At 38.5% G+C, this 12,768-nt stretch overlaps 1 protein-coding gene across 1 annotated transcript; it reads left to right on the top strand.

Annotated features, from left to right (window-relative positions):
* Positions 1–927: 927 nt before the first annotated feature.
* spring1 (SREBF pathway regulator in golgi 1) lies at positions 928–5,818 on the top strand. Its single transcript, XM_073840112.1, has 4 exons — positions 928–1,099; positions 2,165–2,316; positions 5,541–5,654; positions 5,735–5,818. The coding sequence occupies exons 1-4, from the start codon at positions 928–930 to the stop codon at positions 5,816–5,818; spliced, it is 522 nt and encodes a 173-aa protein (XP_073696213.1).
* Positions 5,819–12,768: the final 6,950 nt, after the last annotated feature.

The raw sequence follows: 12,768 nt of genomic DNA, 5'->3' as shown, positions 1-12,768 counted from the left end.
GCTTTTCCATCACAGGAAATTAATTACGTTTGTTGATATTAAATGTTTTTTTAATTTAAGATTTTTAACTTCTGCTCATCAAGCCTAGATTTATGTCATCCAAAGTAAAAAACAGTAACATTTTGACATTTTTACTAAACAAAATACCTGTTTTCTATTTGAATATATTTTAAAATGTAACTTGTTCTTGTGATTTCGAAGCTGTGTCACATGATTCTACAAAAATTTGTCTAGTATTTTGATTTCCGGCTCAAAAAAAAAAAAAAGTTGAAAACAGCTGAGTAGAATTTTTCATGTTTCTTTGATGAACAGAAAGTTCAGAGGAACAGCATTTATCTGAAATAGTAATATTTGTAATATTACAAATGTATTTATCATCACTTTTAATATTTACAGCATCCTTGCTAATAAAAGTATTAATTTCTTAACCAAAATAAACACACACACACACACACACACACACACACACATATATATATATATATATATATATATATATATATATATATATATATATATATATATATATGTATATATGTATGTATGAATGGTATAGTGTATAATATTACAAAAGCTTTTTATTTCAGATAAATGTTTTAAATATTGATAATAATAATAATAATAATAATAATAAACAGCAAATCAGCATATTAGTGTAATTAGAGTAATGATGCTGAAAATTTAGCTTTGATCACACAGGAATAAATTACATTTTAAAATAGAAAGCAGTTATATTAAATAGTAAAAATGTTTGCTGTAAATACTTGCTGTATTCTGGATCAAATAAATGCAGGCTTGGTGAGAAGATAATTCTTTAAAAAAAAAACATTAAAAATCTTACTGTTCAAAAACTTCAGCTCAACATCACTCCAGAGAGGCAACAAAGCATATACCTGCAAAGAAAAAAAATGATGTTTTGTATGTGACATGTACTGTGTAAAGGAGGAGCGAACCATCCATGATCGGACCCTCCTGGAGGTGAGGGACTCAGATCATCACATTCAGTGGAAGGTCAAGTTCATCCTGGGCAACAGCAGTAGGCAAATCTCACAGTGCCGAAACTCCATTCAGGGAAAGAGCCTTCTCACAGATGAATTGGGTAAGTGATAGGCATAAAATGTTCAATATATATCAGATAAATTATATGGTAAACTTTAAGAATATAGATATGAATCAAATAAAGTCTGGTGTATGTAAGTGCTGCTGAAGGGTTCCTTTCTGGCACAGTGGATGAGAGAAAATGCCCTTTAAAGATTTCTATTGTAATCAAAATCTACAGATTAAGACGAGACACTGCAAGTGAATAGGGTAAAAAAAAACAACTAATAATTATCGCCTTGCTTACTCAGTTGATTGATTACACTGATAATTGCAAAAAACAAAAAAATTGTATTACAAGCTTTCTGAAATGCTAGGTTTAAATATTCAAATGAGTCATTATTTAAAGAAATATGCACTAATTTGCATACATTTCTAGTACTAAAATTTAAACACTGGATGAAGCCAGTTTAAAAATTCTTGTTTATTTATTTATTTTTGGGTATCTCTTTTTTGTCACTCCATAATTCAGAAAACACTTAGAACAGATAGAAAAGACTATATTTTCACAATTTTGGGGGGAATAAATATAAATATATAATCAAGTAATAAATTATATATGAACAAATCCCTCGGTAAAAACCTTCAGGATATAGACAGACAGGAATAAAAATGTAAAAATTGGTGTGTAAGTGCTACTGAAGTGAAAATTTTGGCTCAGTGTAGGAGGAAAAAACTCATTTTGAGAAAACGGGGTTAAAAAATATTCATTTTAATTGAAATCTATTGACAAATAGATAAAGTGCTATAAAAGAAACTCTTAACACTGTCTTTGGATGTTTTCTTTCCACTAGTCTGAAAAAACACTTTATGAAAAACCCAAAAGCCCAAAATCTCAAATTTGACAGAAGCCTGAAATAACCGTGTTTTTGCCTGCAGTGTCTACCCTTAAATAAAAAACGTTAATGTGTATTTTAGCTGTTTTCTTTCCCATATTTTTTTTTTCAAAAGACAAGTTGTGGAAGCAAAATAGCCTAAAATCTCAAAATTGACACACAATTACTAACCACACAATGCTATAATGCAGAACTCAATGGGCCTTTAATAGAATTTTCTTTCTTTTCAGGTTATGTATGTGATAGGAAGGATTTACTGGTGAATGGGTGTTGTAACGTTAATGCTCCCAGTTCAAGCCAGTATGTCTGTAAAAGCTGTCTGGCGAATGGCTGTTGTAACATCTATGAGTACTGTGTTTCCTGCTGCCTCCAACCGGATAAGGTACTTCAAAGAACATATTATCTTTTTGTTATGACACAAATCATTCAGAAACCTTGAAGTCCAGCAATCTGCACCGCTCTGCATATTTTGCATGTTTCTCATAGTTAACACACCAGATTCAGATAACCAGCTCATTAGAAGTGAGCTGTGTGCATGAACTGTGTTCCGATTGACATGGTCCCTACACAGTGGGGTGTGAGAACTGGAATTGAGAAGTGCTGCTGTAAACCCAAATGAGTTTACAGCAGCACTTCTCAATTCCAGTTCTATATTAGTGGTGTGTGGTATATATATTAGTGGTGGCCATAGATTATTTTTTTTAATCTAGATTAATCTCACTGTAATCTTGGAATTAATCTATATTAATCTAGATTAAAATGGCTAATTTGAATTCTGCCTAAGGCATTCAGAATATGTGTGCTACCCAAATAATGACTAAAAGTAAGTCTTTGAGGACGGGTTTCTCAAGCCAGGTGGCGCATTAGACCAGGGGCTCATCTCCTGTTTCCAAAATGCATCACAACAAACTGCTTGACAATTGCATTTACAACACAATTAACTATACAAACACTTGTGTAACCAACTACTCCTATACTGCATGTACTTGCATAGTTAAACTGCGTTGCTTTTAGAAGCGTCAATTCAGTTGTTGCATATAGTTTAATGTCTTCATTTCGGGATTATCAAAGTAAATTATAACTCAAATTTGAGATTTTACTGGGGCACAGCAGATTTTCACTGGGGCATGTGCCCCAGTAAAAAGGGTCTAGCAACGCCCCTGCCCTGAAGCAAACCCGGCGGCTTCATAGCTGCATCCATGTTAGCACGTCACGTTTGATGTGGTAATTTCACAGTAGGCATACACACAGATTCGAAGACCCCCTACAGTGCAATTCGGCTAGGTATACATCTGCGCTAAAATATCAAGGTGAAAGTCATCATAGCTTGCGTAGTATAGACCCAGCTCCCAACCCAACTTTGAGAATAGATTAACGGCGATATTTTTTTTATCACCCGATAACGGCCCACCACTAATATATACATATATATATATATATATATATATATGATTTTTTTATATATACAGTCGTGGCCAAAAGTTGAGAGAATGACACAAATATTAGTTTTCACAAAGTTTGCTGCTAAACTGCTTTTAGATCTTTGTTTCAGTTGTTTCTGTGATGTACTGAAATATAATTACAAGCACTTCATATGTTTCAAAGGTTTTTATCGACAATTACATGACATTTATGCAAAGAGTCAGTATTTGCGGTGTTGGCCCTTCTTTTTCAGGACCTCTGCAATTCGACTGGGCATGCTCTCAATCAACTTCTGGGCCAAATCCTGACTGACAGCAACCCATTCTTTTATAATCACTTCTTGGAGTTTGTCAGAATTAGTGGGTTTTTGTTTGTCCACCCACCTCTTGAGGATTGACCACAAGTTCTCAATGGGATTAAGATCTGGGGAGTTTCCAGGCCATGGACCCAAAATTTCAACGTTTTGGTCCCCGAGCCACTTAGTTATCACTTTTGCCTTATGGCACGGTGCTCCATCGTGCTGGAAAATGCATTGTTCTTCACCAAACTGTTGTTGGATTGTTGGAAGAAGTTGCTGTTGGAGGGTGTTTTGGTACCATTCTTTATTCATGGCTGTGTTTTTGGGCAAAATTGTGAGTGAGCCCACTCCCTTGGATGAGAAGCAACCCCACACATGAATGGTCTCAGGATGCTTTACTGTTGGCATGACACAGGACTGATGGTAGCGCTCACCTTTTCTTCTCCGGACAAGCCTTTTTCCAGATGCCCCAAACAATCGGAAAGAGGCTTCATCGGAGAATATGACTTTGCCCCAGTCCTCAGCAGTCCATTCGCCATACTTTTTGCAGAAGATCAATCTGTCCCTGATGTTTTTTTTGGAGAGAAGTGGCTTCTTGACACCAGGCCATCTTCCAAAAGTCTTGGCCTCACTGTGCGTGCAGATGCGCTCACACCTGCCTGCTGCCATTCCTGAGCAAGCTCTGCACTGGTGGCACTTCGATCCCGCAGCTGAATCCTCTTTAGGAGACGATCCTGGCGTTTGCTGGACTTTCTTGGACGCCCTGAAGCCTTCTTAACAAGAATTGAACCTCTTTCCTTGAAGTTCTTGATGATCCTATTGTTGATTTAGGTGCAATCTTAGTAGCCACAATATCCTTGCCTGTGAAGCCTTTTTTATGCAACGCAATGATGGCTGCATGCGTTTCTTTGCAGGTCACCATGGTTAACAATGGAAGAACAATGATTTCAAGCAGATTTTTAACATGTCAAGTCTGCCATTCTAACCCAATCAGCCTGACATAATAATCTCCAGCCTTGTGCTCATCAACATTCTCACCTGAGTTAACAAGACGATTACTGAAATGATCTCAGCAGGTCCTTCAATGACAGCAATGAAATGCAGTGGAAAGTTTTTTTCGGGATTAAGTTAATTTTCATGGCAAAGAAGGACTATGCAATTCATCTGATCACTCTTCATAACATTCTGGAGTATATGCAAATTCCTATTATAAAAACTTAAGCAGCAACTTTTCCAATTTCCAATATTTATGTAATTCTCAACTTTTGGCCACGACTGTATATAGTTTTTTTACAGGAACTATATATATATATATATATAAGTTCTTGTGACAATGGAATTATTTATCATTTTTTTCCATCTTACACTTGTGTCAAATGGCACTAGGTCACTTGGAGTGTCATGCAGTATCCAGTCTTTCTGTAAAATGCCACTCAAAAATATTGAGACTCATTGTGGTTTGTATTTTCCGTTTAGTGAGCACAGCAACAGAAATGTGTTGCAACATGTTCTGGAGTTGCAACAATTATTATGCAATTTCTAGGAAAAAGGTTATATATATAAAAGGTTAAATTTGTATGTGTATATGTATGGATGGATGTATACACACACACACACACACACACGCACGCATGTACACATTTTATTATTTTATGTGGATCCACAAGGCAAGCAACAAAAACGGAATCCAAATACCTTGGGAATTCATATATATATTTGCCGTCTGTGATTTACACCGCTGCTACAAATCAATGTTGCAGTTATATTGATGACACTATTCTGGCCAAAAAAAAAAGTGTGTCACCTAACTAGACTACAAAATTAGGCCACTTTCTTTGGAAACTCCCCTCCAGCATAAACTCACTCTCTTGCTTTCTTCCTATCAGCAACCTCTGTTGGAGCGTTTTCTAAACAGAGCAGCAGAAGGCTTCCAGAACCTCTTCACCGCTGTGGAAGATCATTTTGAGTTATGTCTCGCCAAGTGTCGCACTTCCTCACAGGTGAGCATCAATCAGAGCTTTTCACCATGTCATGTTTTAGCAAGCAGAAGTAAATCACACTTGCTGTTGTCTTGTTTCAGAGCGTCCAACATGAAAACACTTACAGGAACCCGCAGGCGAAGTACTGCTACGGCGAGAGTCCACCAGAACTGCTGCCTATATGACTTTGACTAATGAAGGAGATTTCTTGCAGGTCTTCTCAGGGGCCCGGATGGGCCAAATAAATGAACTATAATCTGAGTGCACAATCAAAAAGACTTGAACAAAGACGTTACACTGCGTAAGTGCATAGTATCCGTTTTTACCTCATCAGTGGCGAATATCTTGTCGAAAACTCCGCCCGTTTTTTTTCTTCTGCTTGTCATGTTAAGATTAGGCCACTTTTTTTAGTAACCTGGCTAATTTTATCTTTGGGTGGGATTCCAGAAGAAGTCATTGCGTTGTTGCTTCATGCGAAAAACACTCATGGAAACACCATGGAAAGCACCTCAGACGGTTTGACAGCACCCCACACACCAGGGGTCTGTGTGTCAGCTCAGATTTACGTGTATGACCTGCATGTCAACTACTATATGTTAATTTAATAAAGGAAATGTGATTTTCTGTAGCCTTACAATTGAGAATGTTTCTGTTATTCCAGACCTCTCGAATTTAAAGGGTTAGTTCACCCAAAAATTACAATTCTGGAATTAATTAGTCATGTCGTTCCAAACTGGAGGGTCAAAAGGCTCTCAGATTTCATCAAAAATATCTTAAATTGTGTTCAGATGATCAACAAAGATCTTATGGGTTTGGAATGAGATGAGGGTGAGTAATTAATGACTTTTCATTTCTGGGTGAACTTTACCTTTATCACAACATCTTGGGTTTAATACTAGCTAATTTGTGCCATAATAGATTACACAGTAAATGTTAAAATACACATGAGTCTTAAACAGTGTTGATTTGCTATTCCACAGATTAAGGCTTTAAAGTATCTTACATTGGGGCAGAAAGTCTTAAATTCATAAAGCCAATGTATTGCATGAACTGCAAAAAAAAATGGGTATTTGTATTTTAGTCTTGTTTTCCAATACAAAAACAAACATCCTTAAATCAAGATTATTATTTGAGATGCAAAAAAATGTGTTGTTTTTGAGAGTTTTTGCTTAAATCAAGAACAAATATCTGTCAATGGAGTATGAAAACTTGTTTAAAAACAAGAATTCTTATGTAATTTTTGCATCTATATTGCATTATTAGATATTTGCAATGGAAAAGTAAGACTTTGCTTTGTAAACCCATTCAATTTATTTATTCATTCATTTATTTTTTGTTATAGGACATTTTGCATAAAGAAAATCCAAATGCAGATATACTGGTGACATAACTACATGTTGATTCATTTAAAACAGTAGTCCTACCACAAAATTCATATATTAAAATTACATACGATTTAGATTTTACAAATATAATTTGTTTATTCTTTCTCAAATTTACTTAGGCTTAAAGGAGAACTCCGGTGTGATTTTGACCTAAAGTGTATTGAATCATGATACCGAGTGTGAACGTACCTTGCATATCTCATCTCGGTTTGTGTCCTGCAGTCCGAAATCTGGGGTCAGATAGCCGATGCTCACAACAGGTTGTCAACAGACCGGTCGCCGCCATCTTGAATTTAGTCACGATAAGTCGAGTGTCGAGCACCAAGGAATTTATCAGGTTATCAACTTGTCAGGTTGTAGTTTCCTTCGTGCTCGACACTCGACTTATCGTGACTAAATTCAAGATGGCGGCGACCGGTCTGTTTCTGGTGGAAAATGTCTGTATAAATCTTCTTGTAAATAAACTACCGGTGCTTTTTCTGAGTTCTCAATGTCTCGTTTTAAATGTCAGGGCCCTTGGAAGTCTACCAATGAAGTGTGGAGCTACTTTGTGCCTCGTAAATGGCGTAAAACTGAAGCGTTCAGCTTCCTCGCGTGAAGACCGACGAGAGTAAAGACTGCGACTTTTCCTGCGCGACTTCTCCGAGCAACGACACCGACAACGCACTTAAGTACTCCTCTCCTTTATTTCACTCTTCTTTCTGTCCTCCTCTATCATGTGTTTCCAACTCATTCCGGTGGTCTCTTCACACCGCACTAATATCACACGCACACGTCGACGCAATATTTCTAACCTGCGTCCTATCGACACTTCTTCCACTGAACCTTTCTCTTTCACGGTTGGACTCTGGAACTGTCAATCAGCTGTCAACAAATCTGACTTCATTTCAGCATTTTCTGTGCAATCTGGTTTGAGCATTCTAGGCTTGACTGAGACCTGGATTCGTCCAGAAGACTCTGCAACCCCAGCTGCTCTTTCTAATAACTTTTCCTTCTCTCACACCCCTCGTCAGACTGGAAGGGGTGGGGGGACGGGACTTCTTATTTCTAACAACTGGAAATACTCAACCCATTCTCCTCTATGCAATTATAGTTCATTTGAATCTCATACAATCACTGTAACATCTCCTATCGAACTCCACATTGTGGTAATCTACCGCCCTCCTACTCAACTTGGCATCTTCTTAGAAGAGCTGGATGGGCTGCTGTCCTCGTTTCCAGAGGATGGCAGCCCACTTCTAGTCTTTGGGGACCTCAACATTCACCTTGACAAACCCTATGCTGCTGACTTCAATTCACTTCTAGCTTCATTTGATCTACAACGTGTTATCACTACATGCACTCATAAATCTGGCAACCAACTTGATCTCATTTACATGCGAAATTGTATTTCAGACAATATTGTGGTCAAACCCCTACACATCTCTGACCACTTCTTCATTACATTTGACCTACATCTTGCTACTTGTGCACTCCCAACCCCTCTACCTGTTACTTTTAGAAGAAACCTACGCTCTCTCTCACACTCCCATCTTTCTTCTTTAGTATCCTCCTCCCTTCCCTCTCCTACTCACTTCTCATCCCTGGACACTAATGCAGCAACTGACACCTTATGCTCCACTATTACCTCCTGTCTAGATGCTATATGCCCTCTCTCCTCCAGGCCAGCACGATCTGCTCCGACAACCCCTTGGTTATCCGATGTTCTTCGTGAGCATCGTTCCAAACTTAGGGCAGCTGAGAGAAAATGGCACAAATCTAAGGATCCATCCGACCTCAGTATGTATCGGTCTATGCTCTCATCTTTCGCTACCCAAGTACATACAGCCAAATCTTCATACTTCCACAACAGGATCAACAATTCCCCGGACGCACGCAACCTTTTCAAAACATTTAATACACTGCTTTGTCCCCCTCCACCACCTCCCACAACTTCTATAACAGCTGATGATTTCGCCACATTTTTTACAGACAAAACTACATCGATCAATAATAAGTTCTCAGCTCCACACATACAGGAACTAAAATTGACCACAATCACGGCTGGAACCCCCCACTTCTCCTTCTGTCCTTGCTCGGAGGCAGAAGTAACCAAACTTTTCCTCTCCAGCCATCCGACGACATGTCCTTTAGATCCTATCCCCTCACACCTTCTCCAAGCAATCTCCCCTACAATCCTACCGGCGCTCACACACATCATCAACACATCTCTTCTCACAGGCACTTTTCCCACTACATTTAAGCAGGCCCGGGTAACCCCACTGCTCAAAAAACCTACACTTAACTCCTCACTCATAGACAACTACAGACCTGTCTCCCTCCTTCCATTCATAGCAAAAACACTGGAACGGGCTGTTTTCAACCAGCTATCCTTATTCCTCTCACAGAACAATCTACTGGACTCTAACCAATCAGGGTTCAGAAGCGGCCATTCAACTGAGACTGCGCTACTGTCTGTCACTGAAGCCTTGCGGACGGCAAAAGCTGAGTCCAAATCATCGGTACTCATCTTGCTGGACCTATCTGCAGCTTTTGACACTGTGAATCACCAGATCCTCCTGTCCACCCTCTCAATGCTGGGTATTACAGGGACTTCACTTCGCTGGTTCAAATCCTACCTCTCTGGTAGGTCTTTCAGAGTGGCCTGGGGAGGCGAGGTATCCAAAACTCATCAACTGGTCACTGGGGTTCCTCAGGGTTCAGTTCTTGGACCTCTCCTCTTCTCCATATACACTACATCTCTGGGCCCCATCATACAGGCACATGGCTTCTCCTACCATTGCTATGCTGATGACACACAGCTCTATCTTTCTTTCAAACCAGACGATCCATCGGTAGCTGCACGGATCTCAGGTTGCCTAGCGGATATCTCTGCATGGATGAAGGAACACCATCTACAGCTCAATCTAGCAAAGACGGAACTCCTTATCTTTCCTGCCACTCCATCTCTACAGCATGACTTCTCCATCCAGTTAGGTTCATCAACAATTACCCCATCAACTTCAGCCAGAAATCTGGGTGTTATCTTTGACAACCAACTGACTTTTAAAGACCACATAGCTAAGACCGCTCGATCTTGCAGGTTTGCATTGTACAACATCAGAAAGATCAGGCCCTTCCTAACAGAGCATGCTACACAACTCCTCGTCCAGGCCCTGGTCATTTCCAGGCTGGACTACTGCAATGCTCTTTTAGCTGGTCTTCCAGCATGTACAATCAAGCCTCTACAAATGATTCAGAATGCAGCAGCACGACTGGTCTTCAACGAGCCCAAAAAGGCCCATGTTACACCTCTCTTCATATCCCTGCACTGGCTACCGGTTACAGCACGCATCAAATTCAAGACACTGATGCTGGCCTATAGGACAGCCACCGGATCATCACCTGCCTACCTCCATTCACTACTACACATCTACACTCCTTCCAGAAGACTGAGATCCTCTAGTGAAAGACGCCTCATTGTACCACCACAGAGAGGCATGAAATCACTGTCCAGAACATTCTCGTTCAACGTTCCTGCCTGGTGGAATGATCTTCCCACCCCTATCCGGAATGCAGACTCCTTAACAGCTTTCAAACGACTGCTGAAAACCCATCTTTTTCGACACTATCTGACTCAATAAAAAAAAAAAAAAAAAATATCCTCCCTTCTAGCCTGTTTTTCCTCTCTTTCTTGATCTTCTCCTTCTAGCCTGCACTCTTCTAACAACGCCTGATATATGGTATTTTTGAACACTTCCTATGTTGATCTGCCTCCTTAGGATGAATCACTTGTTGTATTCCCAATTGTAAGTCGCTTTGGATAAAAGCGTCGGCTAAATGAATAAATGTAAATGTAAATGTAAATGTAATGTAAAACAGTGATTTATTTACATGGCTTCTCCGATGCCCGATTCACCCTCATTGACAACCTGCTGTGAGCATCGGCTAACTAACCCCAGATTTGGGACTGCAGTGGACAAACCGAGATGAGATATGCAAGGTACGTTCACACTCGGTATCATGATTCAATACACTTTAGGTCAATATCACACCGGAGTTCTCCTTTAAGGTCACTTGTGCTCTTTCTTGAAATTACAGGCATTTTATTTCATTCTGAAAGTGAAATGTTCATTATTAGAACATTGAAACGGTCTATTTCTCACGTATATTTATCAAGTTTCAGTTCTAATTTTAAAGATGACCCCATGACTCTTGGGGGGAGGGAGTCTTTTTGGCACATCTTACAATATGAGCATAGAAATAAGGAAATGCATCATAATTTGGCTTACATTACATCAGAATGAACACTGCCATATTTAGCTTTACGCCTAAAGTCTTTTTTAATTAGATGATTAGATGCCTACTGAATTTCTGTCATAGCAAGAATAAGCACTGTTAAGGTTTCTTTTACTTTTTCCAAAAAGTCATTAATGCCAATGACAACGTCAATAAATCGTATGAGTATATATTTACGTCCAAACACTGGTGTACTGTTCGGTAAACATAGATTTCACAAATTTTTATACAAACTGGCAACAGCCAAATAAAGAAGTCACTTGGGGATACATGCCTACTATTAACCAATTAATCATCCTGATTATTTCAAAAGGAAAAAAAACAACATCTGCATTGAAATTAGAAAATTAACAAGCTTTTCATGGCCACATATGACAGTTTGATTAATGACGGTCACTAGAGACTATAGTATTACACTGCAGACTTAGCAATAAGATTGAATCGACCACCTGCTTCATGCTTGTACATTTAACAAGTCTGAGGATTTATACAGGATTTATAACAACTTTTTTATTGTTGTATTTTATTGACAATATGTATTAAGCAACATTAATATGAATACTATTTTAATGTTAAATACCTCCTAATAGTCTACTAACCGTTAGTCAACAAGAAGATGCTTGGTCGACCAAAATTTTATTAGTCGCAGAAAAAAAAAATCCACAAAAAGTGAGGAAGTCACACAGTCTGTGAAGGACAGATCATTAAAGACTGGTCTATGTGGTAATATAGTACATCAGGCAGGACATCCAAATGCTCACCTATCATTCACTGACCTCAAATATGGCTTTTCATCTGAAAGATGTATGTAGTAGCAACAGAGTTCATACAGACAGTGTGAAATACAATTCCAGGACTTTCAAGGACTTTTTAAGCACTGCTTTTTTTTTTAATTTTCAAGGACATCAATGAGAGATCTCACTTTGATGTTTTTCACTGTTTAAGAAAAAAAAAAACTGAAAAAAGATTTGGGAAACCACTCCGAAGTCCCAATCTGAATGATGATTCACAAAACGCAATTTTCTGATCCAAGTTAAATGATTCATGGACCCACTCTGAGGTCCCGATCTAAATCAAATAATTTGCGATATGCGCTCCGAAAGTTCCAGTCTGAATCAAATGATTCACAATACACAAAGTTACAATCTGACTCAAATGATTCACGATACGTGCTCTGAAGTCCCGGCCTGATTCAAATGAATCAAAATATGCAAATTTCCAATCTAAATCAAATGATTTAAATCATTCACAATACGAAAATTTTCGATCTAAGTCAAATGATTTGCCATACATGCTCTGAAGTCCCAGTCTGAATCAAATGATGCACAATATGCAAATTTCCAATCTAAATCAAATGATTTGCGATACGCTCTCCGAAGTCCCAATCAGAATCAAATCATTCACAATACGCAAACTTCCGATCCAAGTCAAATGATTTTTGAACCCACTCACAATCTAAATCAAACTAATCA

This window comes from Garra rufa, chromosome 5 (genome assembly GCF_049309525.1).
Source record: "Garra rufa chromosome 5, GarRuf1.0, whole genome shotgun sequence".
In the NCBI taxonomy this organism is placed as follows: Eukaryota; Metazoa; Chordata; class Actinopteri; order Cypriniformes; family Cyprinidae; genus Garra; species Garra rufa.
Note: the sequence above shows the minus strand (reverse complement) of the source record. Positions and strands in the feature narration are given on the sequence as shown.

What these genes read in the sequence shown, in the direction of transcription:
- spring1 (XM_073840112.1), top strand. Translation starts at nt 928, where the DNA reads ATGTACTGTGTAAAGGAGGAGCGAACCATCCATGATCGGACCCTCCTG. An exon ending in GCTGCCTCCAACCGGATAAG is followed by an intron (nt 2,317 to 5,540) that starts GTACTTCAAAGA and finishes TCTTCCTATCAG; the next exon opens with CAACCTCTGTTGGAGCGTTT. An exon ending in AGTGTCGCACTTCCTCACAG is followed by an intron (nt 5,655 to 5,734) that starts GTGAGCATCAAT and finishes GTCTTGTTTCAG; the next exon opens with AGCGTCCAACATGAAAACAC.